At 38.8% G+C, this 27,550-nt stretch overlaps 1 protein-coding gene across 1 annotated transcript in view; it reads left to right on the forward strand.

The window, feature by feature from the left end:
- Positions 1-27,550, forward strand: part of med14 (mediator complex subunit 14) — a 110,571-nt gene that overhangs the window by 9,810 nt on the left and 73,211 nt on the right. The window contains exons 3-11 of the mRNA XM_020527803.2: positions 4,636-4,741; positions 6,045-6,218; positions 6,985-7,114; positions 7,429-7,557; positions 11,945-12,052; positions 13,019-13,151; positions 17,618-17,768; positions 18,501-18,612; positions 19,098-19,223. Of these exons, the coding sequence (XP_020383392.2) occupies positions 4,636-4,741; positions 6,045-6,218; positions 6,985-7,114; positions 7,429-7,557; positions 11,945-12,052; positions 13,019-13,151; positions 17,618-17,768; positions 18,501-18,612; positions 19,098-19,223 (1,169 nt within the window). The remainder of the gene's footprint in view (positions 1-4,635; positions 4,742-6,044; positions 6,219-6,984; positions 7,115-7,428; positions 7,558-11,944; positions 12,053-13,018; positions 13,152-17,617; positions 17,769-18,500; positions 18,613-19,097; positions 19,224-27,550) is intronic.

Raw genomic sequence — 27,550 nt, forward strand, 5'->3', positions numbered from 1 at the left:
TTTCCCAAAAGTGCTCTTGTGATATAGAGTTAAAACTGCATTTAATTATTTTGAGATGCAGGGCTTCAGACTGCTGTACCAAAAACAAAACACTACTCAAGAACTCCCCAAAGAATTAGTGAGCTGTTAATAAAGGTCGAGAAACTAGGAGCTGTAGTGAACTATTTGGCCCTGCTACTGGATTTTTATTTTAATATTCATTCATGGATGTGTGTGTCTTTGGCTAGAGCAGACTTGTTACCTGTCCCTAATTCCCCAGAGGGCTGTTAATAGACAAACACATTGCTATGGATCTGAAGTCACGTGTAGGTCAGACCAGGTAAATATGGCAGATTTCCTTCTTTAAAGGACATTGGTGAACAAATGGGTTTTTCCCCTGACAATTGGCAACAGTTTCATTGTCGTCATTTCACTCATGTTTCCAGATTATTATTGAATTCAAATTCCATCATTTGCCATGGTCAGATTTGAACCCAGGTCCCCAGAACGTTACCTGGGTTTCTGGATTAATAGTATGGCAATAATACCACTTGCTGATCATCCAACTCTACCCTGTTCCTGCTCTCTCCCCATACCCTGTATCTAACTCCTTCTTGAAAATAAATGAAACCAATTCAAGCCAAGACATTCCCAGATTAATTTGTGGTTCCACTGAATCACTAATCTTCGCTGGGTTAGCAGGGAGAGGTTATCTGTTTTTTGGCATAGTTGTGATGCCATGGACTAGTAATTCAGAGCCTTGGCTAATATTCTACATATTTGCAATTAAAAGCTAATCTAATGTTGACTGTACAACCATTGACAATTGCCAAAAAACCCATCTGGTTCATTAATGTCCCCTTTAGGGAAGAAAATCTGCTATCCTTACTTGGTTTGGACTACACATGATTCCAGACTTGGAGCAATGTGGTTAACTCTTAACTGTCCTCTGAAATGGCTTAACAAGCTGCTCAGTTTAAGGGCAATAAGGGACAGGCAACCAGTGCTGGCCTTACCACTAATGCCAACAATCCATGCAAGTATCTAAACGAAAAGCTTCATTGATTTCATGATTTAGAAAATTCCTGCCCTTGTTAATGCATTTGTCGCTATAACCTGTATGGAGGCACAGGAACTGACCGAGTGTGATTTTGCTCTCTCTCTTCTCCTTGTACAAATTGCTTGCCAACAATTACTGGCAAAGTTTGAACATAACAAATAAGTTGAGTTTTTGGGAGATAGATTGAAGAGCACTGGCCATCCATAGACCCACATTCCATCAGAAACTAAAGCCTTTGGACAGAATGGGAAATAATTTGTGAATAACAGGATGAAACCTCCACAGGCTCATGCAGTAAACTTAAAAAGAGGTCATAGAGGTCTACAGCATGGAAACAGGTGTTCAGCCCAACTTGTCCATGCTGCCCAGTTTTCACAATTAATCTAATCCCATTTGCTATATCCCTCCACACCTATCCTATCCATGTACCTATCTAAATGTTTCTTAAATGACGAAATTGTACTCTCTTCCACCACTATCCTGGCATCCTGTCCCAGACACTCACCACCCTCTGTGTGAAAAAAATTGCCCCCTAGACCCTTTTGTATCTCTTCCCTCTCACCTTAAACCTATAGCCTCTAGTTTTAGACTTCTCTACCATGGGGAAAAGCTGTCAGCTATCTACCTTATCTATCACTCTCATGATTTTCTCGACCTCTATAAGATCATCCCTCTGTCTCCTACGCTCCAGGGAAAAAGTCCCACCCTATCCGACCTCTCGTTATAACTCAAAGCTTCCACTCCTGGTAGCATCCTCGCAAATCTTTTCTGCACTCTTTCTAGTTTAATAATATCCTTTCTATAGTAGGCCAACCAGAACTGCACGCAGTATTCCAAATGTGGCCTCACCAACGCCTTGAACGGCTGCAACAAGATGTCCGAACTCCCATACCCAATGCTTTGACTGATGAAAGCAAGCATGCCAAGCCTTCTTCATCACCCTATCTATCTGTGCCTCCACTTTCAAGGAACTATGTACCTGTACCACTGGATCTCTTTGTTCTCTTACAAAGTTAAAGTTTCTAATAACAGAAGTATTGTCCTACAGCATTGTGGTATTAGCTAAATTACTGATGCTAAATATCTCAGTGCTGCAACCTTGTTTTCTGCTTGTCACCAAATAATTAAGTTGCACCTCAAATGTAGCATGTTCTGAAAGCACCCCATGCTGGAGTAACTCAATAACTGTTTGTCATGGCAGTCTGAAGTTTATTTGAATTAGGTCCCCAACCCTCTATATTTTAACTCCCCACATGGATTGATTTAATTGCTGAAATGACCCAGAACAGCTGCTGATAATCTTTGTCTTCCAGCTATATGCACTTTTTGGTAACCCTTTGTCAATGTCTGATCATTGTCTTCATTTCTTTCTGCAAAAGTCACCTATTTGTTGATCCTATTCTAAGTAAGATTCTCCAAATAGTCAAGTTTTCTTTTTAATTGCCCTCGTAACTTGGAGCCTGCTAGCAAGCTATGGTCTGTTACTGTGAGGGTTTCTAGTCACCATTGTGGTATGGGACTTGAAGTAGATGAAAACCAGACACTGACAAAATTTGTGCGACAGTTGCTTTTTTAATCCATCAATTTCCAGATGCTAGCTTACAATTGATTATCGTTATTGAATTTCACTTCACAATTCACCATGGTGGGATATGAAATTTGGAAAGCTGATTTGCTAGTTCATGAACTTAAGTACTTGACCACTGTACAATTATCTCTCACTTATTTGTGTGAAATATTTACACTCAAATGGCTTAAGGGGTCAGAGTTAGAAATGGAGTAGTTAGCTAAAGACTAGTAAAGTGTTTGACTGCTTTGAATTATCAATGTATTATTACAGAATGACAAAATGCTGATCATGTATGTTTATGCAGAAAGGCATGGAGTATTCGCTGCATAGCTCATCACAATTTGGAGTAATTACCAGGGTTACTATTGATTTGCGTTTTGACAGTACTGCTTTCTGCAGCGCAAGTTATTCCACTGACTTTAAGGGTGGAATTTCATGTATTTTAAGTCAGAGTTGTACAGTGCAGAGGAGGCTGTTTGATCCATCAAGTCTGCAGTGACAAAACAAAACCATCACCTATCGACTGATTTCCAGCCCTTAGCCTATAGTCTTGAATGTTATGACATATCAAGTGTTCATTCAAATATTTTTTTAAAGGTTGTGAAGTTCCTGGACTCTACTACCCACCCAGGCAATGCATTTCAAATTCCCAGCACCTTCTAGGTGAAAAGGTTTTTCCCTAAATCCCTCAAATCTAAATCTCCTGCCCTTCACCTTTTAAAATTATGCTGCGTCATGATGAACTCTTCAAAGGGGGAACAGCTGCATTCTGTCCATCCTACCCATACCACCCCTCAATCTTGTATGCCTCTGTCAGGTCCCTGCTTCACCCTTCTCTGCTGTAAACAAAACAACCTAATCCTATTCAGCCTCTCTTAGCTAAACTGCTCCAAACTAGGCAACCTCCTGATGAATCTCCTTTGCGCCCCCTCCAGTGCAGTGACATCCTTCCTACAGTGTGCCACCAAGAACTGCACACAGTATTCCAGCTGTGGCCTAAATAAAGTTGTGTACAGCTCCAATATAATCTCCCTGCTCTTATAATCTACGCCACAATTGATAAAGGCAAGTATTCCATACGTTACCTTAACACCCTGTTAACCAGCCTGCTGCCTTCAGGGATTTGTGGACAAACAATCCAAGACTGCTGTGTTCCCCCAAACTTCCTTGTATCCTGCCATTAATTGACTGCTCCCTTATCTTGTTACTTCTTCCAAAGTGTATCACCTCGCAACTAAGAGGATTAAATTCCATTTTCCACTGATTTGCACATCTCACCAACCTGTATATATCCTTCTGTAATCTAAGACCTTCTTTCTCACTCTTCAACATTTGGTCAATTGTTATGTCATCCGCAAACGAACTTATCAGCCCCCAATATTTTCATCTGTATTGTTTATTGCAAGCAATAAGGGACCCAGCACTGATCCCTGTGGTATGCCACAGAACACCTGTTACCAGTCACACAAACAGCCATCAGCTACCACCCTCTGTCTCCAACCACTAAGCCAATTTTTGATTCAACTTGTCAAGTTACCCTGGATCTTGTGTGCTTTTAACTTTGTATCAGTCTGCCATGTGGGACCTTGCCAAAGGCTCCTGCTCCAAACCATATAAGCTGCATAACCTGCACTACTCTCATCTACATACCTGATCACTACCACCGCAAAAATTAATCAAATTTGTCAGGCATGAGCTCCCCTTTGATAAAGCAATGCTGACTGTCTCTGATCAAACCTTGCCTCCCCAAGTGAAGATTAATTCTCCCTTTACACTACGACTGTTGCAGTTAATGTTGGGGAAGTTGAAATTCCCTACAATTACCCCATTACTATTACACAGCTCAGTGAATTATCTATATATCTGCTGCTATATTGCAGCTGACCACTTGTAAAATAATAAGTAGTTTGTGTAAAAGTCCAGAGTACTAAACCTCTTCATAATGTACATTTTTGAAGAATATTCTTCAGTTTTTGAAAGTGATAAAATTTGCAACGCTTACAAGCATGTTGGCTTCTTTCCACAGAAAAATTGAGATTGTTCAGTTTGCTAGTCGAACACGTCAACTGTTTGTTCGTCTGCTTGCGTTGGTAAAATGGGCAAGTAATGCTGGAAAGGTGGAAAAATGTGCGGTAAGAGTGGAAAGATTCATGTATTTACTAGCAGATGGATGTTTACGTTGATGCAAAAGTAACAGATTTTTAAACTTTTTTGTCTGGTAGTATCCAACACATTCACTGGGTGTCACTTAACCATCTCAAAGTATAGCTGCTCGAATTTCTAAATTTCATTGAGATTTTGTATGAGTGATAGTAAGGACATATTGTCCCTAAACGGAAACTTAATTTATCACCCAGACTTGAGGAAAGGGACGTGAGAGATAACATTTTCACACAGAGGGTGGTGTGCGTATGGAATGAACTGCCAGAGGAAATGATAGAGGCTGGTACAATTACAACATTTAAAAGGCATCTGTATTGGTAAGTGAATAGGAAGGCTTTAGAGGGATATAGGCCACATATTGGTAAAAGGGACTAGATCAGTTTAGGATATCTGGTTGACATGGAGTTGGACCGAAGGGTCTGTTTCTGTGCTGTATAACTCTACGACCTCTAATTTGCCAGTACAGAACTTTGCTAGGCTTTCTGCTGAAACACCACATGAACTTTAAGGGAATTGGCTTGCCAATCCTGCAAGCTGTTTAGACAGAATCCATGTTCAAAAACACACATAGACTCAGTAGTAAGGCCATTTGCCTGGCCAGTTATCTGAAGTGTCTTGGTGTCAGTTTACTGCTGGTTAAGGTATTGAGTCTGATGTCATGGGTTGACTTGTCTCAAACCTGAACACCAAGTATACCAATGTGGAGACCCCTCAAACACATAAGAAACTAGTTTTCTTTTCTCCCTTGCTCCCAAGAGGTTAGTTATTGGCTGCTAACTGAACAATTGATGATAAACACATTTTAAGGCCTTCCTTTGCAGATGTTGGGTACCAGAAACATCAAATGTTCCATTAAATAACACTGATCACATGTGATTTGAAGCAATAGCACTTTAGAAGACGTACATGGGAATGCTGATCATTTGTCAGCAACCTTACCTTTATGTAGCATCGTTTCCAACCTCATCGTCCCAAAGCCAATTAAATACTTCTGAAATATGGTCACTGTTATTATCTTGATGACTTTTACCCATCATTTCTCCATTTTGGACACAACTCACGTAGACGACTAAAGAACTCCAATTCCACGTATTTTAAATCTCTTAGTTTAGATTAATTGTGCTTCTGAGTGACTTTAGCTGTCACTGGATTGAAAGGCACAAATCTTGAGAGCAGCTCCTTATTTCACGTTTGTTTGTTTGCAGTGTTATTGTGCAATTTCATTGCACAGTGCTCATCATTATTAACTTTTCTTTTGTTTTTTGCATGCAGATGATATCAAATTTCTTGGATCAGCAGGCATTCATCTTTGTGGACACTGCTGATCGAATGGCATCATTAGCAAGAGATGCTTTGGTTCATGCACGCCTGCCAAGTTTTGCAATTCCATTTGCTATTGATGTTCTTACAACAGGGTCGTACCCTCGCCTGCCCACTTGTATTCGGGTGAGCTACTGGCCTAGGCTCATAAGACTAGGATTGTGATCTGTTTATTATAGGAAAGTTCTAGTTATGATTTGTTTGTGTTAAACTCTGATTTTCTCTGATTTAACCAACTCCACTTTTTTTTAAGATGTTGGTAGGTTATATCAGCTAAGCATATTGTTATCTAGGTCGCACATTTTGACCTAACTTCAAAATAATGAAGAATTTGGTTGATTAAAAAGGGAGAAATTGTTTTCAATGATAAATGAGTTTGTAACGGAGGACATAAGTTCAAGTTCTCATTAAAATAATGACAGGTGACATTAGGAATTTTTTAATACGTATTTTTGTTTGTGAAATGCCCTACCAGAAACATAAGTGAAGGTAGATTTTAACAGAGAAATGCATGAATAATTAAAAATGAAGAGCATTTGAGATTAGGATAGGGGAGTGGGCTGAAGTAAAAGACACTGAACAATAAAGTGATCACCTTACTATTTAAGTAAATAAAAATCAAACCTTATGCAGGACTTAGCTATGAAACAAAGTTAATGGGTAATGTATATTTTGGCTGAATTAATTCCTTTTTTTTAACATGGATATACGGAGAGAAATAGCATTTTAATTAAACTAAGTTCGCAATTGTAATAATAGTGAGCATTAGACTTGTATACACAGCAATCTGATTCCTTGGGCTTACAATTGATTCTTCAATACAAAGCTCAGTGGCTTCCAAATAAATTATAATGAATAGTTCTGAAATTTGTATTGCTCAAATTGTCAACAGGATAAAATCATTCCTCCAAATCCAATTACAAAAAGTGAGAAACAATCCACACTTCATCAGCTTAATCAGATTCTGAGACATCGACTGGTGACAACAGACCTTCCTCCACAGTTGGCAAACCTTACTGTTGGTAAGAATTCTATACAGCTTGGTTTCAGTTAAGTTCATTTACGTTTCATATAAGACCCATTATTGCGAGAACCCATAGCTATCAATGTTTAAATCCTCAATTTTTTAACCTTTACTTTCTGAATGAAACTCCTGTTGAAAAATGTAATACCACCTTTGTTGTTGTCTCGGATGGAATGCCTTTAGGTTTAAGAAAATTTCTATTTATAACCCAATAATGAGAGTTCACTCCAAGTGGTTTGAGATTTGCATTAGGAAGTGTTCTTCTAAATTTTCAAATTCTGAACTTATAAAATATTTGTACTTTGTGTAAAGCCAATGGACGTGTGAAATTCCGTGTTGAAGGTGAATTTGAAGCCACACTTACGGTGATGGGTGATGATCCTGAAATACCCTGGCGGCTGCTCAAACTGGAAATACTAGTTGAAGATAAGGAAACAGGAGGTAATTTGAGGCTAGCATGAATCGAAGATTTACATTTGAAGTAATATCATTTACAGCTTTACACTAAAATATGATCTGGGCCATTATCATTTCTTGTTGATGAATCCTAGAGATTTTCACCTTCTTATTAAAAAAAATTACACTTCTCCATTTCAATGAGTTTAGACTTTTACCTTGTATTCTAGTCAACACACCACAGCTCATGAAATAGTGAATTTTATACACAAGCCAATACAATACCATGAGAAATCACTGTAAAACATTCTTTGTTTGATGTGCATATCTGCTTGAAAGCATCCTAGACTACAATTCAGCAGCCCGCTTTTGTTTGGATTTGTGTCAAACAAAAGTTATCCCTCTGTTGTATTGCCTAGTTGGTACTGGCTGGCTTGCTTGCTTGCTAATTCCAATATTTCCTGTGTAAACCATCATTCTGCTTCTGTTTAACTATTGCTATTTATTATAATCTGTAAAATTATATCTTTTAACTTTTTTTTACTGGGAATTCTCTACTGATTTTCAAATTGTGATCATATTAGTTAAACACTAAGCCCAATGACTGAAAACTTAGATGATTTATGTTCATTTGATACTGTGTAGATGTACTGAGATAAATGAGTAGGCATTTGATTTCTATTCCCCATGAGTTTAAAGGCTTTATGTCTTCTGTTAAACATTATATCTCATTGATTAGCTGGGAACTTGTTTATCAGATCAATATTCATGTGTTGAATTAGGCAAGAAAAGATAGATATACAGCATCTGCAGTTCCTACTATCTCCGATATACAAGGAGGTTGTTGTAAATCTATAATTTAATGCTCGTCAATTTCTGCCTTTCCTTTCTAGTGCCTGTCACTGTTCAGTAACTAACTGCCCACTAGGGAAGAACCAGCTCTTTTCTTTTTGTTAATTTACCCTGCTCAGACATGTTATGACACACCTCAGTGCCAGGTGGGACTTGAACTCAGATCTTCTGGCCTAGAGGTACAAAACCACAAGGCCCCTGAGAAAGAATTCAGCTTTGTTTTTTAATAACTTAGCCTTTATTTAAAATTACCTACTGCCATAATAACTAAACATTCAATTAATCAAGGGGCAGAGAACTTTTCTTTAAAATTCATTTATTTTAAAATCAACCTCTTCATGTGTATTATAACACACCTCTGGGGCAGATAGAACTTGAATCTGGGCTTCCAGGCTGTGTTAGGTACACCACAAGATGTAGGAGCAGAAGCTGGCCATTCAGCCCATTGAACCTGCTTTGTCATGGTTCAGTGAGATTGTGGTGTCCTGATAATCCTCAACTCCACTTTCCAACCTATTCCCCATAACCCCTGATTCCCTCACTGAATAAACATCTGTATATTCCAGCCTTGAATATACTTAACCCAGCTTCGACAGTCCTTTCTGGTGAAGAATCCACAGATTCACTACTCTTTGAAAGAAGAAAGTCCTCATTGCTGTCTTAAATGAATGACGCCTTATTTTGAGATGATGCAGTCTGTTCCTTGACTCTCCAACAAGGTGAAACAACCTTTTCACATTCCATCTTGTCAGGTCCCATAAGAATCTTGCATGTTTCAATAAGGTTATCTCTCATTCTTCTAATTCCATTGAGCACAAGTCAAGCCTACTCAACCTCTTCTCACAAGACATTTCCTCCATACTTGGTATCAGTCAGGTGAACCTTCACTGGACTGCTGCAGTGCTAGTATATCTTTCCTTAGAGTGGCACATAACTATTCACCGTATTCCAGCTGTGGTCTGACTTGTACCTTGTATAATTTTAGCAAAATCTCCCTGCTTTTATACTGCATTCCCTTTGAAATAAAGCCCAACATTCCATTTGCCTACCTTATAATCTGCTGAAATTGGATGCTAGCTTTTTGTGATTCACGATGCAGACGTACAAATCCCTCTGTTTTGAAACTTTCCGCAGTTTTTTTCGATTTAAATAATATTCAGCCCCTTTATTCTTTCTGCCAATGTATGAACTCACATTTTCCCAGATTATATTCCATCTGCCAAGTTTTTGCCCACTCACTAAACCTGTCAACATTGTTCGGCAGACTATGTCATCCTCACCACTTGCCTTCCCACCTATTTTTATGTCACCTGCAAACTTGAGGATCAAACATTCACAGTCTTCATCCAAGTCATTGTATATTGGAAATAATTGTGGTCCTGGCGATTGATCCCTCTGGCACACCACTTGTTACACTTCTGCTGCGACAAGAGGCCTTAAGCACCCAGCTCTTACTTTTCATATTTTGAAAACCTAACACAAAATCAGTCAATTACCTAATTAACCACATAACAAATGGGAAGTACCCAAGGCACTGTCACAGAACCTAGCCCTTGATATTTCTAATTAACCTGTTCAGACATGTTGTGACATATGTCTGGGGCAGGTGGGATTTGAACTCTACCTTCTCAACCCAGAGATAGGAACACGAGTCTGCACCTCAAGAGCCCTTTTTTTCTGTCTGAAAAGCCACTACAAAAATCGCCCAAAAGCCTACTGCATCTGGTATTACCAGACAGTCTCCCATCCAAGTACTAACCAGCTGCTGACATCAAATGTGTTTGGGCATTTACAGACCAGTATGGCTAGAAGAGTCTGCACTTTTTTTAAACCAGGAATTATCAAGCACTGCTTACTGGGTCAGTGCAACAATAACAAAAAAAGTCCTTATTGCTTAAACATTTTTAATCAACCTGTTCAAATATGTTCTGGCACATATATCTGGGGGGGTGGGACGTGAACCCGGACTTCTGACCCAGAGGTAGGGACACTCTCACTGTGCCACAAGAGCCCTAAACCTTATCTCTTTGAAAGTTTCTAATCAATCTGTTTGAATATGTTGCTGCACACTCCTGGGGCAGGTCAGTGTTGATCGTGGGGAATCTGGCTCAAAGGTAGGGATGCTACCACAGTGCCACAAGAACCCTAAACTCTACATTTTAATCAACCTGTTCAGATATGTTAAGACACACCGATGGAGCAGGTGGGACTTGTATCCAGGCCACCTGGCTCAGAGGTAAGGACACTGCCACTGCACCACAAGAGCCCTTCTTCCATTGAGCATCACCTGTTGTTAATCAGCTCTGCAGTTGTTTATTTAACCTGCACTTCTAACTCTGACAGACTTGCTTTTAAAAATATAATTGCATTTACACAGAAGTACATAAATATGAAAAATGTCACTTCAGATTTCCACTATTACGTTGCGAGACATCCTTCTTCTAGAAACTTCAATTGTTATTCTGTAGAGGCATTTCTCATAACGAAACATTTCAATAGTTGATCACTATATCTACCCACCTAAGCTGAGAGATTTCTTTCTTTATCATCTGCTTTAAACTGGTGATATCCTAACCCTTTTCTCACTTATATTTTTTGTGACAATGGCATTATCCCACAAAAACCCAAGTATCTATGTCACATATTCTGTCTTTTCAGCCCCTTTTACATTTTGCATTTCTTTCATTATCTTGAATAAACAAAATACTGTGCCGACATCAAGAGTCGGAATTGGAGCAGCTGTTGTGCTCTTCACCAGTTTTCTCATTACCTTAGCTTCTTTTCCCATCTTCTCCCACAAGAAATATCTCAAATTGTCCTGCACTTAAAATTCCATCGCCACAATTTTCATGTGAGGCAACAGTTGAGTCTTCTGGCTGAAAAGCGGGGATACTACCATTGCATCACAACAGCCTTAACAGATAAGCTGTCCCTTATTTTCTCATCAAAATGTTCAGCGAAGTTAGTTATTTCACACTTCTGGAGTAGATGGGACTTAAATTTAGGTCTCCTGGTTCCAGGGTTAGGGGCATGAACACTGTGCCACAAGAATCCTCAATACATAAATTGTTTATATTTTTCAATTAACCTGATCAGAGATGTTATTTCTCATCACAGGAGGAGGTGGAACTTGAATCAGGCCTCCTTGTCCAGAGGCAGGTACACCAATACCAGACCACAATAGCTGCCCTCCAATGCTGCTGTGATGTTTTCTAATCTGCCTGTTCAGTGATGTTATTATGCACCTTTGAACTAAATGGGACTTGACTCCTCATTTCCTGGTTCAGAGGGAGGGACATTACCCCTGCACCGTAAGAACTCTTAATACATAAGCTGTTAGTCAGTGAGTATCACCTGCTCTTGATCAACTTTTTAAGGTACCTGGATTTTTACCACTACCAAATTGACTGTACTATGTTGGGAATTGAACTAACCACAGTGAGGCACAGCACATAATTTGAATTTCTGGCATGTCTCTTTGTACGCATCTCTTGTCACTTGGAAAATTTCCGATTGAGCTTTAGTGTTGATGCTAATGTCCGCTTAGTAGTTTCTAATGCGTCTAAAACTGTTATTTCAGATGGTCGTGCTTTGGTTCATAGTATGCAGATCAATTTCATCCACCGACTGGTACAGTCCAGACTCTTTGCTGATGTGAAACCTCTGCAAGACATGTACAACTGTTTACGTATCCAAATTCTTAATAGTATGCACTATTAGCAATTTTTAGTGAGAACTTCAGTTAAATTCTTGTCAGAAAGTTGTTTTTAATAAGAAAATTTTGCTTGTCCAAATTTGACAACAATGAAAACTTTCTAACTTGCATTGTGACTACACCATATGTAATGAGAAATCCTGCTGAATTATAGCGACCACAATTGTTTAAAAGACACGAGCAATCTTGTGTAACAGAAGTAACACCCAGACAGTCCTGACTTAGAACTATATCACCAGTCTTTCATTGTAGCTGAGTAAAAACTGCTCAAACTTCCTTCCTAACTGTACAGAAATGCAATGTTTCAAGAAGGCAGCTCTTTCCCAAATTTTCCAGGGCAATTAGGATGAGCAGTAAATGCTAGCATCATTGGTGATACACAGATCCCATGTATGAATGAAAAAAAAACTGATCGTGTCCTTTCCAAAAGCCTTGGCAACTACATCCATACTTTTGGCAGGATCAATGTTTTTTGTCTCCATTGAATTTTTTCCATCTTCGGTTCTGTTGCTCAAGTGAGCACATAACCATATTAACTCCTGACTTATTCACCAATGGCAAGTGACTTTTTCAGGTTCTCTTGAGTCGTAGTTGAATTGTAAAGTGTATTTTTTTTTGATATTTTCGTTTGGTTCAAAATTTGGAATTTACTTGGATTTGCTGTTGTGTAGAAATATCTTATCTTTAATATGAGGTCAATATCTGCAACTGTTAGCTGATGATCCTCCTTGTTCCCCATCTTGATTTGCTCTGTTTTCTAAAATCCTGTGTTCCCTGGAGTTAATCATCATTATGTGCAAATATGTGTAATTAATATTTATACAAAATATATACACATTTTCTTATTGCTAACATGGAAGTATTGAGACTTTGCACCAATTTATTTTATTCTGACTAACAGTGTTTTCTTTTCAAGTGTTCCTTAACCTATTATCTCAGATTCATTCTGTTTGTCACTGCAATTGGAAGTTTTACACTCTCAGGCGCAAATGCTAATACGTGAACGTTGGGGCGATCTTGTTCAGGTCGAGAGGTATCAGCCTGGAAAGTGCCTAACTCTGGTTGTTTGGAAGTGAGTAAATTATAGTCATCACAGGTATTGCAAAGTAAGGTTTCCCAGATGTGATGGAATGCAATACTGAGATGTAAACATGAAAACATTGAGATAATTAAGCACTTTTTTAAGGTTGATATACTGCTTCCTATTCTGGTCACAGAATATTATAATTTTAAATAATTCATAAAACCTTAAATAACAAGATCAATATGAAGTAGTTATTGAACTATTGTTAAAGTCATATTATTTTGTAGTCATTTCTTCTGATACATTAGAAATTTAACTTTCCAAAAATGTATTTATCCGAATATTCTTTAGACAGATTGGGTAGTACCAGTTATAGGACTCGAGTGAAGAATACATTTCCCCATAATGCAGACGAACAGGTTGACCAGAGGTGCCAAGAGATCTACTTCTGCTCTTCGTTCGAATGTATAACCAATGCTTTAATCGTTTTCACTTTTATTTAAAAAAAAAAATTGCTTCCAGTTGATCCGATATTCATATCTTGCTTTGATTTCAATTACATAAAAGGTAGCTGATACCATTAGAACTTGGATCTGTATACTAATCAAACATAAGACGGGCTTGATGCAGGAATTTCTCTTTCTGCAATAAAAGTTTAAGAAATATTATCAGCATTAAGAACTTTGACCTGAAACAATGGGCTGAGGTGAAACTCCACTCTTGAGACTTGAGTGTAGAATTCAAGCCAAAGATTCCCAATTTATTTTCTTTTTGCTGTTGGGAATCAAGCCCCATGTGTGCTGTTTTTAAGGAATAGTTTGATTGAAATTGATCTTCAACAGCATACAAGATGGGCAATTAGCAAAATTAGCAGGTTGTGCTAAAATGTGTTTTCAAAGAAGTGCATGTTAGCTGGATTGGCCATGATAAATTGCCCCTTAGTGTCCAGGAATGTGCAGGCCAGGTATGTTAGCCATGGTAAATGTGGGGCTCAGGGGATAGGATGGAGGGCCTAGGTCTGGGTTGGATGCTGTTCAGAGGATGGGTGCAGACCTGATGGGCTGAATGGCCATTTTCCGCACTGTAGGGATTCTGTGATTTTATGTACAATGTGTCAACCATGATATAAAATGAGTTGCTGATTTTGCTACGTAGCTCATTTTGTGCTACTAATAAAGCCCAATTTCACCTCCCTATCTTTTCTCCCCCACACTGTACTTTTGTAAAGAATGAGGATTTTATTTTCAGCTTCCACAACTCATTGCTTAAGACCGGGGGAGGAGGGGATTGGAAGAAATGAAGTAAAGTACCATTCATTTAACAACTGAATAAACATTCAAAAAAACAACACATTACCTTTACATCAATGAGTTAGATGTACCCAATTTCTAGTGCACAATTCAGGAAACCTCATTTAGAGAGAGAGTTGTCTGTATTCAAGTTACTTTTTTTTAGTGTGAGCAAAATACCATGTCTCTCACTCACATTGAGAAAAATGGGTCTTTCATGAACAGAAATAGGCTTCTACTCCTGTAAACCTGTTCCATCACACAGTACTCACCTGGGGCTGAACTCCGTACCTGCTTTTGCTCCAAATCCCTTCATGGTTTTGGATCCCGAAAATCCATCAATCTTCATTTTCTGTTAAATGAATGGTGTAGTCGAAGTTGCCACTGGCAGAAGAGGGTTCCAAGCTTCTGTTATTCTTGGCATATGGAATTGTTTTCTATTTTCATTCCTTAAGAGGCCTAGACTTCCCAAACCTGACCTGTTTTCATTACTGTCTAGAAAAGTTTCATCAAACGAATCCTTAAATTCCGAAATTCTAGGCAATACAATCCTAATTTGTGTAATCGCAGAATAATCCCCTTGGATTCCGTCTGTCATTTGAGGAAACTATGTGGCAGTCTCTTCAAGGTTCATGTATCTTTTCCACATGTGATGCCTAGAACTGCTATCAATATTCCAGGTGTGTCTGAGCAGGGCTATGTCTTACCAAAACCTGAGTTCAGCCTGTTTCTTCGCTAATCTGTAGATACAGAAGCCAGTATTCCATTAGTGTTTTTCATTATTTTCTGTATTTCTCATTGCTTTTTATTTATTCATGGGATGTAAGCATCTCTTGGCAAGGCCAGCATTTGTTGTCTTCCCTAATTATTCTTGAGAAACGATCTGTGTATCTGGACCCTTTTCATTTCTTTTTTTGAATTGTGAACCAGAATTGATCAAGAGACATGACTTGAAATTTGTGTCTCCAAAAATCACCATCATCATTACCAGATTTTCATTTACAATTCTGTAATATTGTAATGACATCTAAACCAACTTTAATCACAAAAGAAATCTGCAGTTTATTTGCTTTTTTTCAGACAATTGTTGAATGCCAGCTCTGACAATTTTTCCATCTTGTAATCTCTTCTGTCCTGATGCACTGTGCAATAATGTTGGGAGTATGGTTGCACAGCCTTGCAGTACAATGCCTATTTCATAACGAGAAGTTTTTTGACGTTGCTTTGAATTATTTTATGGACAGTGATAATGTTACATTATTAAATTTTTTATAGTAAAGTATTAAGCCCATTGAGCCTGTCATAGAATCACTACAACGTGGAAACTGGCCCTTCGGCCCAACCAGTCCACAATGAACCTCAAAGCATCCCACCCAGACCCACCCTGCTATAACCCACCTAATCTACACATCCCTGAACACTACGGGCAATTTAGTGTGGCCGATCCACCTAGCATGCACATCTTTGGACTGTGGGAGGAAACCGGAACACCCAGAGGAAACCCACGCAGACACGGGGAGAATGTGCAAACTCCACACAGACAGTCGCCCGAGGGTGGAATCGAACCCGGGTCCCTGGCGCTGTGAGGCAGCAGTGCTAACTACTGAGCCACTGTGCTGCCCCATATGGGGCATCCTATATGGCCTATATGGCAGCTAGCCAAATAAATAGTCGAATAAGACCCGGAAATGCTAGGTATAATAATGGTGACGTGGTGATTTTAAGCCAACTAAAAGTATGGGGCACTTGTCCCTGTATTTTCAGATTCTTGCCAAAACAAAAATTGTCTATGTTCATTTTGAAATAAAAATCTGTACTTTACCTTTTGAGGCAAAGATCTTTGGCTCCCAGTCATTTTAACTTGCTTGGTTTCGTGCTTTTCAAAGCTAAAACTTCAGCACAAACAACACATGATGGCCAAATAAAAACTGTAAGAACTGCAGATGCTGTAAATCAGGAACAAAAACAAAGTTGCTGGAAAAGCTCAGCAAGTCTGGCAGCATCTGTGGAGAAAGAAATCAGAGTTAACGTTTCGGGTCCGATGACTGAGGGTCTGATGAAGGGTCACCGGACCTGAAACGTTAACTCTGGTTTCTTTCTTCACAGATGCTGCCAGACTTACTGAGCTTTTCCAGCAACTTTGTTTTTGTACATGATAGCCAAAGATTTTTGTCTGAACTAGAAACTATAAATTCCATCCAGGTCAGATATATCTTTCTTTTATCTTTCAAATTCTACTTACTTTTGCTATGTGATTGACATCCTCACTTCATACTGTTTTAAAAAAAACACTCCAGTAGTTTGGTTATTAAGCACTAAATAGCATAGTAATGTCAGTTCTATAGCAAGCTGGAGCTGAGGAGTGCTGAATTGTTTGAAGACTTGGGATCAAATACCTATTTAGGCAAGCATCACCTGAAGTAATAAGAAAACCCTGTTGTAAAACTAACTGCTAACGTGGTGGGTAATGACAGCTGCATGAATGCAACCTCATAACACTTTAAAATATTTTTGAACTGAGCAAATCTATAGGGGTTTATAATAATTATTGTAAACTCATCCTCTTGAGTATAAAGTTGATTTTGCTTAGTATCTTTTAAAATTCAAAAAAGTATACCTCTTTCGGCCATGTGAGGTTCCATCAGTGGCTTCTATTATTAACTAGCTTGTTCTCCTTTCATCTCAGTAAATCGGTCACCACTGACCTAAGCTAATGCTGTAGGACAGTGCTAAGCAGGTGTTTCATTTTTGGAAGTGCCACATTTCCAATGAGATGTGCATCCAAGGCTCTGACCCTACCTCGATAAAACCTGCCCCTCAAAATACTAAGTTATTTCATTGCTGCTTTAAGGAGATTGGTGTTCAAGTTTGCATCATAAGAGTAGCTACAGTTAAAAATATCTGATTCACTTTGGGGTGCCCCGGGCCATGAAAGACACTTAAATAAATAAAATTATTTTAATTTATTGAAATAATACTTTTGCATGTTTGCTGCAGCAGTTAGTTATCAATCATCTAATTTTTGGATCTTCATGTCTTAACCACTATATAAGATGATTTACGTCACAAAGTGATTGTTTCATACTTTTATGATGAACGGTCACAGACCTGAAACACTAAGTACTTTTCTCGCCAGTGATGATGTCAGATCTGAAAGTAATACTTACAATCTTTTCTGGTTTAATTTTTGTTTTAGATTATTCATTGGTTTTATTTTGTTTCTAGCCAACAGGTCTTGGGGAGAAAAACTGGCAGTGCTTCCGTTCACAAAGTCTTGATAAAAATCGATGAGAGTGACTGTTCAAAACCCTTACAGATATCGCATGATCCACCATTACCAGCATGCGATTCTAAATTAATAGAACGTGCTATGAAGGTAAAAAAGATGCTTGTTGACAAATCAATGGATTCCTGTGGATTCATTGCCATAATTTATAGTTAAAACAATATTTTGTTAGCCTGAGTTTTCTGTGCTCTTGTACATATTACAAATGTCTTTCAATTTACATTGGTTCCATAAGTGCATATGAGTATTTTGTACTTCAAAAAGGCAGCTCATACCACCTTCTCGAGAGCAACTAGGGATAGACAATAAATGCTGGCACAGCCAGTGAAGCCCACATCCCATAGGTGAATAATAAATGTATATTTTCATTGTGTAGTAAATTAATGCAAACTTATTCAATATGGCAACCAATATATCACTCAAGTAAACCTGCATTTAAATTTAATGTAGATATATTTTAGTGTAATAAAACTTGCTTCATAAATACAATGCATCCAGGTTTTTCAGGTTTATATCACCTTTTTACTACGTTTGTGTTTTTAGTGCCTTGGAAGGAAGTGGTGCAGAGAAGTTTTGAACATTGTTGTGTCACGGCTCCAAGATTGTTGAGATTATGACTCTGCATGCTTTATCTCTCAATTGCAGCTTACCAATGTGACTATTTTCGAAGAAGTAGAATGTTCATTTACTTGTGCTATGAATATTTACTCTAGATCATTTGTAATTTTATTGATGTTAAATACAGTTAGACGAGCAAATTGTTACAAGAAAACAGATTTGTGATAACCTTAATAATGTCAATCAATGTTGCCTGCTTTTCAGGTTGATCACTTATCTGTAGAGAAGCTTTTGATTGACAGTGTCCATGCACGTTCCCATCAGAAGCTGCAGGAGCTGAAAGCCATTCTCAAGAGCTACAATGCCAATGATAACTGTATGTTGAACCATCTAACTTTTTTTCTCAATCTCAATTTATTACCTGATCAGCATTACTGTTTTTATTGTTTTTTTTTAAAAAAAACTTTCTGCATTACTATAACCTCTTGCAAATCTTAGCTGTGTTCTTTACATATATTGATAATGTCAATAAGATAGAATTTGATGCATAGCTTTTAAGATGACTAGTTTTAGTAATGCATCCAATGTGGCTACATGAATAAGGAAATACAAATTGTCTTGCTCAGCATTCTAAAACAAAAATGTGTGCTGTAGTTAAAGTTTAATTTCTTCACAATTGGCTGAGTTACTCGAGTGAGCAGAGAGGGTGAGGAGGAGTGTAAGTTAAGTAATTTAATTCTCTTGTGATTTTCTATGAATATAACTTTTCTAGTCTTTTGTGATATCATCAAATAAACAAAGAAATTATAAGAAATATTCTGAATCATGATTTGATGTTTTATTTTATTTCATCCGTCACAGCCTTTATAGAGACACCCTTGCCTACATTGGTTATTCCTATCTTAGAACCTTGTGGTCGTTCTGAGTGTCTTCACATTTTCGTTGATCTTCATTCTGGAATGTTCCAACCTATGTTATATGGAGTTGGTAAGTGAAGAGATCTGTGAAATGCTGTGAACAAAATAAAGTTCATTTGAAGATTGAGGTGTTCTTGATCAAGTAGGATTTGAAGTATGAGAAATTTGGGGTACAATTTTGTCCTCTTGCCAACTCCCGATTTCCAATTGGGGTCACTTACCATCCTTTTACCTCCCGCTCCCAACCCTGACCATTTTAGCCCTCCACTTTCCACATCTGCCTCCTTCAAGGACTGCCAGCTTGGTGAGAACTCCACTGCCACCAATGCAGTAACCAAGTTTTGCATCCAGTTTCAGCAGTAATTATTGTTTGGAACTGGATGCAATCCTGTAAATGAACAGCGCTCCTGGTGCACTGCAAGGACTAGACATCTGCGAATAATTTGATTGCTGGCAGCTCTTGGTTGTGGGACTGCAGCCCAATTGGTGCAGATAGCTCAAATTAAGTTAATGAATGACCCAAAGGCTGTTAAATGGCTGAGGGGCGAGCTCGTCATGTGACAACAGGCCCGCCCCTGATAGTTACCTGGGGTGCAGTAAACCAATCCCCAGATTGAAATCCAACCATGATTTGTAAGCATTTGACTTTTTTTAATCACTGTTTAGACATGCCTGTCAGGCAAATCATTATGTGGAAGCTTGAGATTAAATAAAGCAGTCACTTTTTTAACAATTTAAAAAACTGCACAAAGGTATAATGAGCAAAACGTACATCCTGATAGACTGTAGGAGACCTATTCAGGCATAAGAGATTGTATTCTTAATGTGTAAATGAAACATTTCTCTCAATGTAGGCATTTAGGATGAGATTTGTACTTTACTGTCACTGAAATTATGAACAGAAATAAGAAGTATAGAGCTTAGGAGCAAGAGTAGGCCTTTTGCCCTTCGAGACTGCTCTGTCATTCAGTATGATCATGGCTGATCTTCCATCTTGATGTCATATTCCCTATTTTTCTCCAGAAACTGTGCCTTTAATATCTCAGTGACTCAGCCTCTCAGATGTTCTGAGGTTGTGAATTACACAGGTTAGCCACCTTCTGAATGAATAAATTTTTCCTCATCCTAGTCCTAAGTGGTCTGTTCCATATTTTGAGGTCATGATTCCTGGTTCTAGACTCTGTCGGCTCTGCATCTAGTCTGTCCAGCCTGTTAGCATTTTATAGGTTTCAATTAGATCCCGTCGTCTTCTTTGAAACTCTGGTCAATATAGGCCCAACAAATCAACCACTCCTCATGCCACAGGCCTACAATTGCCAGTATCAGCCAAGTGAACCTTTACTTTGCTCCCTGTAAGGCAAGTATACCCAGTCTGAGGTAGGGAGTCCAAAACTGCACCCAATATTCCAGTTGCAATCTTACCAAGGTGCTGTATAACTTCAGTGAGCCATTTCTACTTCTGAACTCAAACCCTCTTGCAAATGAAGGCCAATGTACCATTTGTCTTCCAAATTACTTGCTACATCTGCCTGTCTGCTTTTATTGACTTGGGTACAAAGACAACAGATCCCTTTGTACATCCATACTGTGCAATATATCACAATTTAAGTAATACTCTGCCTTTCTGGTTTTCACAGCATGGTGTATAACTTCACTTCTATCTACTTCATTATGCCATGTGTTTGCTCATACGCTGAATTTGTTTAGAACACCATGAAACGTCCTTGTATCCTCCTCTCAACTCTCAATCCCACCTAGTTTTGTGTTGGCAGCAAACTTGGAAATAATGCATTTGGTTCCCTCACCATAAGACTCAGACGTTAGATTTGGAATTTTGGTATATAATTGAAAGGTACCAGTTATCCCTGATTACATAAGCCGTTCCTTCCTATACTCCTATATTTGCTAACACCTAAGGAGTTAAGATCAAATTACCATTAGAGTTGTGGCTGCAGGATTCCCAAGCTGAGAATTGAATGTTTAATAGTATTCAACATTTAGGAAGATAGGTAAAACTGAGCAGAAGGCAGTGTAGTACAGTTAGTAAAAGATGAGATTCATTCATAGGTGAGAGGATCTTCAGTCAGAAGTTAGCATTCAGTCAGCATTTAGGTGGAGCTCAGAAACAGCAAGGCCAACATTGGCCTATAGACAACTTGTATCAAACAGTAGTGGTATTATAGGACACAGTATAAATCAGGAAATTTGAGGTGCATCTAGCAGGAGTATATTGTAGTCGTGGGAAACCTCAGCCTACATATAACTTGCATGAACTAATTAACTCTGCTGTGGAGGACAGATTGCTGGAGTGTACACAGGAAGGATTTCTACAACAGTGTGTTGAGGAACCAATTAGAGATTGGCCAAGTTAGATCTAGTATTGCAAAATGAAAAGAGCTATTAATAGTATCATAGTAAAGGAGCCTTTGGAAAAACTGACTACAATATATGATGGAATTTTACATTTCTTTTGCAAGAGTCTTAAATTTAAATAAAGGAAACGGTGAAGGCATGTTGGTCAGATTGGCTGTGGTATGTTGGAAAACTACTTTCAAATGCATGTTCGTTGGCAAACTGTGGTTAGCATTTGACAGATTAGTACCTTTAATGGTTTACAACAAATATGCTTTTTGGGGTATGAGGTTTCTCCTATAACGCATGTTCTAGCAATGCGAATTGGCTATAACACAATTGACGAATAGGAGAATGGTATTTGTAAAATGCAAACTTTGTGTTGCCTGTTAAATGATTCCAACGTTGACATCACACAATTGGCTCATGGGCTTTGTCCTGAGCATATGCGGAAAGAGTCCCCACGCTGGCATCAAGGATCCTCGCGCTTTCTGTGAGAGGTTACTGTACAATTCTGCCGCGTTACCCACAAAATGCGAGGATAAAGTGGTATGAATGATAACAAGAAGTATCCTGGTGATAAAATTACAGGTGGTGTACATAAAAGAAAGGCTGTAACTCTGGAAGAGAAGCTAGATGTGGTAAAACGTTTTGAGCGTAATGAGAGAACATGTGATATTGCTCATGCAACAGGAATGAAGGAGTCTGCCTTATGGTCTATTAGAGACAGTGCAGAAAAGATTAAACCAAATTGTATTGCTGGAACAAGTCTGAGTGCTAGCAAATCTGGGAGGTTACGGACAAAGGAACGTGAGGAGATGGAGCAGCTTCTAAGCAAACGAGCAAACGCAGAAGTGATCTGGGATGACGCTTCTCACCATAAAAGAGAAAGCCTTAATAATTTATGAAGATCTAACAAAACAAGCCAAAAATCCTGCCGATGTGCCTGCCTTTAGCGATAGAAGTGGCTGATATACTGGTATTAAGAATTACTACGCTCTTCATAACGTAAAGTTTTATGTGCAAAACTGCCGGCGCAGACGAGGGTCGTGCGATGGGATTTCCTTCCATAGTAAAAAAAATTAATTGATGAAGAAGGCTACAGCTTAGATCAGATTTGCACTTTGGATGAAACCGGTTTATACTGGAAGCGAATGCCATTAAGAACCTACATTTGTATGAATGAAGCACATGCTCCAGGCTTTAAGGTGGCAAAGGATTGTACGACTGCTGCTGGGTGTCAATGCCAGTGGAGACTTCAAGCTTAAGCCTGTGGTGGTGTACCACTCTGCCAACCCACGAGCCTTGAAAGGCTACTTTAAGTCTACTCTAGGCATCTACTTTAAGTCGAGCAAAAGTGTTGGATGACTGGGAAAATTTTTTCTGACCTTCTATTGTTAATGTTTTTGAAGATGGTTTTCGAAAATATTGCAGGAAAATAAAATAAAATGTAGATTTCAAGATTCTCCTCATCCTTGATAATGTGCCAAGCCATCCTCAGACCATTGGTGAGCTTTCTGAAAACATCAAAGTGCTATTTCTACCCCCAAACGCAACTTCTCTCCTTCAACCCATGGACCAGGGTGCAATAGCAGCTTTTAAAACTTATTATTTAAGGTGCACATTTAAGAGGCTGACTGCAGCTACTGAGGGCGATAAGGACAGTGTTCTTCAATTTTGCAAGAGCTGTAACATCAAGAATGCAATTGACATTATTGTGGAGGCCTGGGGTGATGTCAGTAAGGACTGCTTGCATGCAGTTTGGTGGAAGCTTCTCCCAGATTTTTTCAAGATTTAAAAAGCTTTGATCAGTCAGAGGAGCTCCCACGAATCAAAGAACATTGTGTTGATCTTGCAAAGCGAGCTGGATTTGAATGAGGATGTTGAAGAGCTGCTTGAGTCCCACTGTGAAGACCTCTCTACAGTTGATCTACAACATTTTGTCGCTGAGGGGGAAGTGGAAGCTGAAGATGAAGATGATGAAGTCTAGGATACAACACCAGAGAGCTTTCCACTTCTGTTTTGCCTTCTATCCTGAGGGAAACTGAGAAGTAGTTCAAATGATTAGAGGACATTAATTACAATGCAGAATGCAGCAGTTTGTGAAATAAGATCTTTGGCACCCTATGAATTGCTCCTTCATGAACAAAGAGAAAGGGCAAAGCAGGAAAAACTGGATGTCTTTTTTTAAGCCAACCCCCAAGAAGCAGTCAGGAGACAATGAACCACAGCCGTCACGTCTGGATTAACTATTTTTCACCCTAACCCTGCAAACAAAACTGCACCTGAAGGTGATAACACAGTGTGGAGCTGGAGGAACACAGCAGGCCAGGCAGCATCTGAGGAGCAGGAAAGTTGATGTTTTGGGTTGGGACCCTGTGGTCCTCCAGCTCGACACTGTTATCTCTGACCCTAGCATCTGCAGTTCTTGCTATCTCTGCACCTGGTGGTTTTGATGATGATGATAACCGCCATCCCCTGCATCAACAACAGAGCTACCTCAGAACCTCTCTCCCCCACCCACCCCCCACCCCCCTGCCCCATCAAGTCATCTTGACACTTTTTCAAGAAAAGGTGATAAATTTATGTCATTTCGTTATTACGTTTGAATTAAACATTTGTTTAAACTGTGCTGTCCTTCATGTTACACCTTTGAGTGATTTTTCATTGATTTTTTTTTTTTTTTTTTTTTTTTTTTTTTTTTTTTTTTTGTTGGTCTGCCCAAACTCCCTTTTCCCATAGGCCCCGTTATTTCTATAGCACAAATTTCTGTAACTTGTCATTTCACAAGAATACACCTATTGCGTTATAGCAGAACCCTCTGCACAAAGCCAAGAAGGAAAAATCATTGAACATGCCTAATGAGAGAGCTAAACATTATATTAGGTCAAAAGAGGCTTATAGAACTGAGAGAATAAAATAAGTCTGAGGATTGACAGCATTCTACAAACGAGTAAAGGAGAACCAAGAAACTGATGAAAGGCAAATAGATAATGAAAATAAACAAACAAAAGATTTAAAAACAAACTGTAAAAGCTTCATATCATTCATAAAAAGGAAAAGCTTAGCCAAGACATTGGGAGTCCGTTACAGACAAACAAGAAAAGTTATAGCAGGGAATAAGGAAATGGAGAGCAACTGAACAAAGAGAAACATAAAAACCTCTCCGGTATACTAGAGAACTAAGGGACTCGTGAGAATGTTGAGGTAGAACGAATTATACTGGAGAAATTAATGAGACGGAAAGTAGATAAATCCTCTAGAGCTGAAGATCCACCTGCCAAAATGTTGAAAGTGGTGGATGTTTTGATGGCCATCTTCCAGAAATGTAGAGGTACTGCTGATTGAAATGTAGTGGATGTAACCCCACTGTTCAAGAAAAGATGGAAAGAGAGAATGAGAAACTACAAACCAGTTAGCCTGACATCAGTACTAAGGAAAATGCCTCAATCTATCGCGAAGGATATACTAACTGGACACATTGAAAATTATGATAAGATTAACAGAGTCAGCATGAAGTTCTTTGAGGATGTAACTCATGCAATAGGTGAGGGGAACCAGTAGATGGTGCAAATTTTGTAGTTTCAAAAGGTGATTGATGTCTCACACAGGTTGGTAAGCAAAATTAGAGATTTGAGGTTTTATGAACATACAGATGAACCTACAAATATAGGAATTTGGAGCAAGAGTAAACAATTCAGCCCCTCAAGTTTGCTCCATCATTCAATAAGATCAAGGTTGACCGATAGTAAACGCAACTCTGCCTTTCCGCCTGTTCCTGATAACCTTTTATCCCCTTGCTTAACAAGAATCTATCCCTTTTGCCTTAAAAATATTTTAAGGACTCTGCTTCCACCACCTTTTCAAGAAAAGCATTCCAAAATACTCTCAATGTCTGAGAGAGGAAGTTCATTTCACCTCTTTTACATGGGTGACCCCTGATTTATAAACAGTGATCCCTTGTTTTACCCAGTATAGTACATGTGCTTTCCATAAATATTTTGTCAAGACCTTTCAAGATCTTGCATGTTTCATCTAAATCTTCTAAACTCTGACAGATACAAGCTGAGCCTGTTATAAAACTCTATGAATCTAGTAAGCTTTCTCAGAACTGCCTCCAAAACATCTACATCTTGCACACCGTATTCCAGATGTGGTCTTGCCAATGGCCCATAGAATGGAAGCATAACCTCCCTACTCCCTAAATTATAACATGCTATTAGCTTTCCTAATCGCTTATTGTGCCTTTATGCTGACCTTTCGTGATGCATGCACAAAGACACCCACATGCGTGTGCATCTCAACACAACAAGCTCTCACCATGTAGAAAATTTGGTGCTTTGTTTTCTTGCAAAATTGTTAATTTCATATCTTCCCAACTGATATTCCATTTGCTACATTTTTGTCTACTCATTTAACCATCTGTGGGGCTCGGTTAGCTTGTTTGGACAGCTGATTTGCAATGCAATGTGATCCCAGCAGTGTGGGTTCAATTTGCGTACTGGCTGAGGTTACCATGAAGTATTCTCCTTCACAACCTGTCCCCTTGCCTGAGGCTTGGTGACCTATGGGTAAAACCACCACCAGTTCTCACTCTAATGAGAGACCAGCCCTACGGTCTGGTAACACTATGGCGAATTCACCTTTACCTTAACCTATCTGCATCATTTGGCAACCTCATTTTGACTTCTTCACGACTTAGCTTTCTATTTATTTTTAGGTTGTCAGCAAATTTAGCATCCATCAATTCATCTAAGTCATTTATGTAAACTATAAACAGTTGAGGTCCCAGCACCAATCCTATGGCACATAATTCATTACATCCTGCCAAACTGAAAAAGAACCATAAAGGCCAATAGTCCTCTTCCTGTTAGCCAGCTATTCTTCTGTCCAGGCCATTATGCTAACCTCTACACTCTCAGCTTGTGACATCTGATCAGATGCCTTCTGGAAATCTGAGTAGAATACACCCACCTGTTCTCCTAATCACAGCAGCACATGTTTCCACCTCAAATAAGTCCAATAGATTGGTCAAACATGATTTCCCTTTCACAAAACCATGTTGTGACTGCTTGATTATCTTGGATTTCTTCAAGCGTCCTGCTTGAACCTCTAATGATAGATTGGGAAAATATTATAATGACAAATGTTAAACTCATGGGCTTGTAGATTCATGATCTGTCTGTCTGTCTTCCTTCTTGAATAAAGGAGTTACAGTCACTATTTTCCAAGCTAGTGAGATTGTTGCCAAATCAAGGGAGCTTTGGAAAATTAAAACCAATGCATTAACTATCTCTCTTGAACCACTTCATTTAAGACCCTGGGGTGAGGTCCATTAGGACCTGGGGACTTGTTAGCCTGCAACTCCAACAATTTACTTGGTACTATTTCTCTGTGATTTTCCCGAGCTCAATCCTGCCTTCCATTTCATGTTTTGTCACTGCTTATGGGATGTTATTTGTATCCTCTTTCATGAAGACAAATAAAAAAATGCATGTTCAATTCATTTGCCATTTCCTTGTTTTTCACTGTCCGTTCTCCAGTCTGTCTTTCTACAGGACCAAGTCTCGCTGAGTTAACTGTTCTTCTTTAGATATTTATAGAAACTATTACTGTCTGTTCTTATATTTCTGGCTAACTTTCCCTTGTACTTTTTTCATCTTCATTAATTTTTTAATCTTTCATTGCCTATTTCATTTTCCATCCAGTCTTTTGATGTGCTGCTGTGTTCTGCACAATAATATTTTTCTTTAGTTTTATGCTATATTTTTAATATTTCTTTTTCTCCACAGATGGTGGGTCTGTCCCTTTGAATTTTTCTTATTCGTTGGAATGCATCTGTTCTACCTATGCTGAAACATCCACTGAAATGCCTGGTGCTGCATTTTTCTTGACATATCCAGTAACCTAATTTGTCAGAGATAGTAGGAACTGCAGATGCTGGAGAATCTGAGATAACGAGGTGTAGAGCTGGATGAACACAGCAGGCCAAGCAGCTTCAGAGGAGCAGGAAGGCTGACGTTTCGGGCCTAGACCCTTCTTCAG

The sequence above is a fragment of the Rhincodon typus genome, chromosome 11 (assembly GCF_021869965.1).
Source record: "Rhincodon typus isolate 14 chromosome 11, sRhiTyp1.1, whole genome shotgun sequence".
Lineage (NCBI taxonomy): Eukaryota > Metazoa > Chordata > Chondrichthyes > Orectolobiformes > Rhincodontidae > Rhincodon > Rhincodon typus.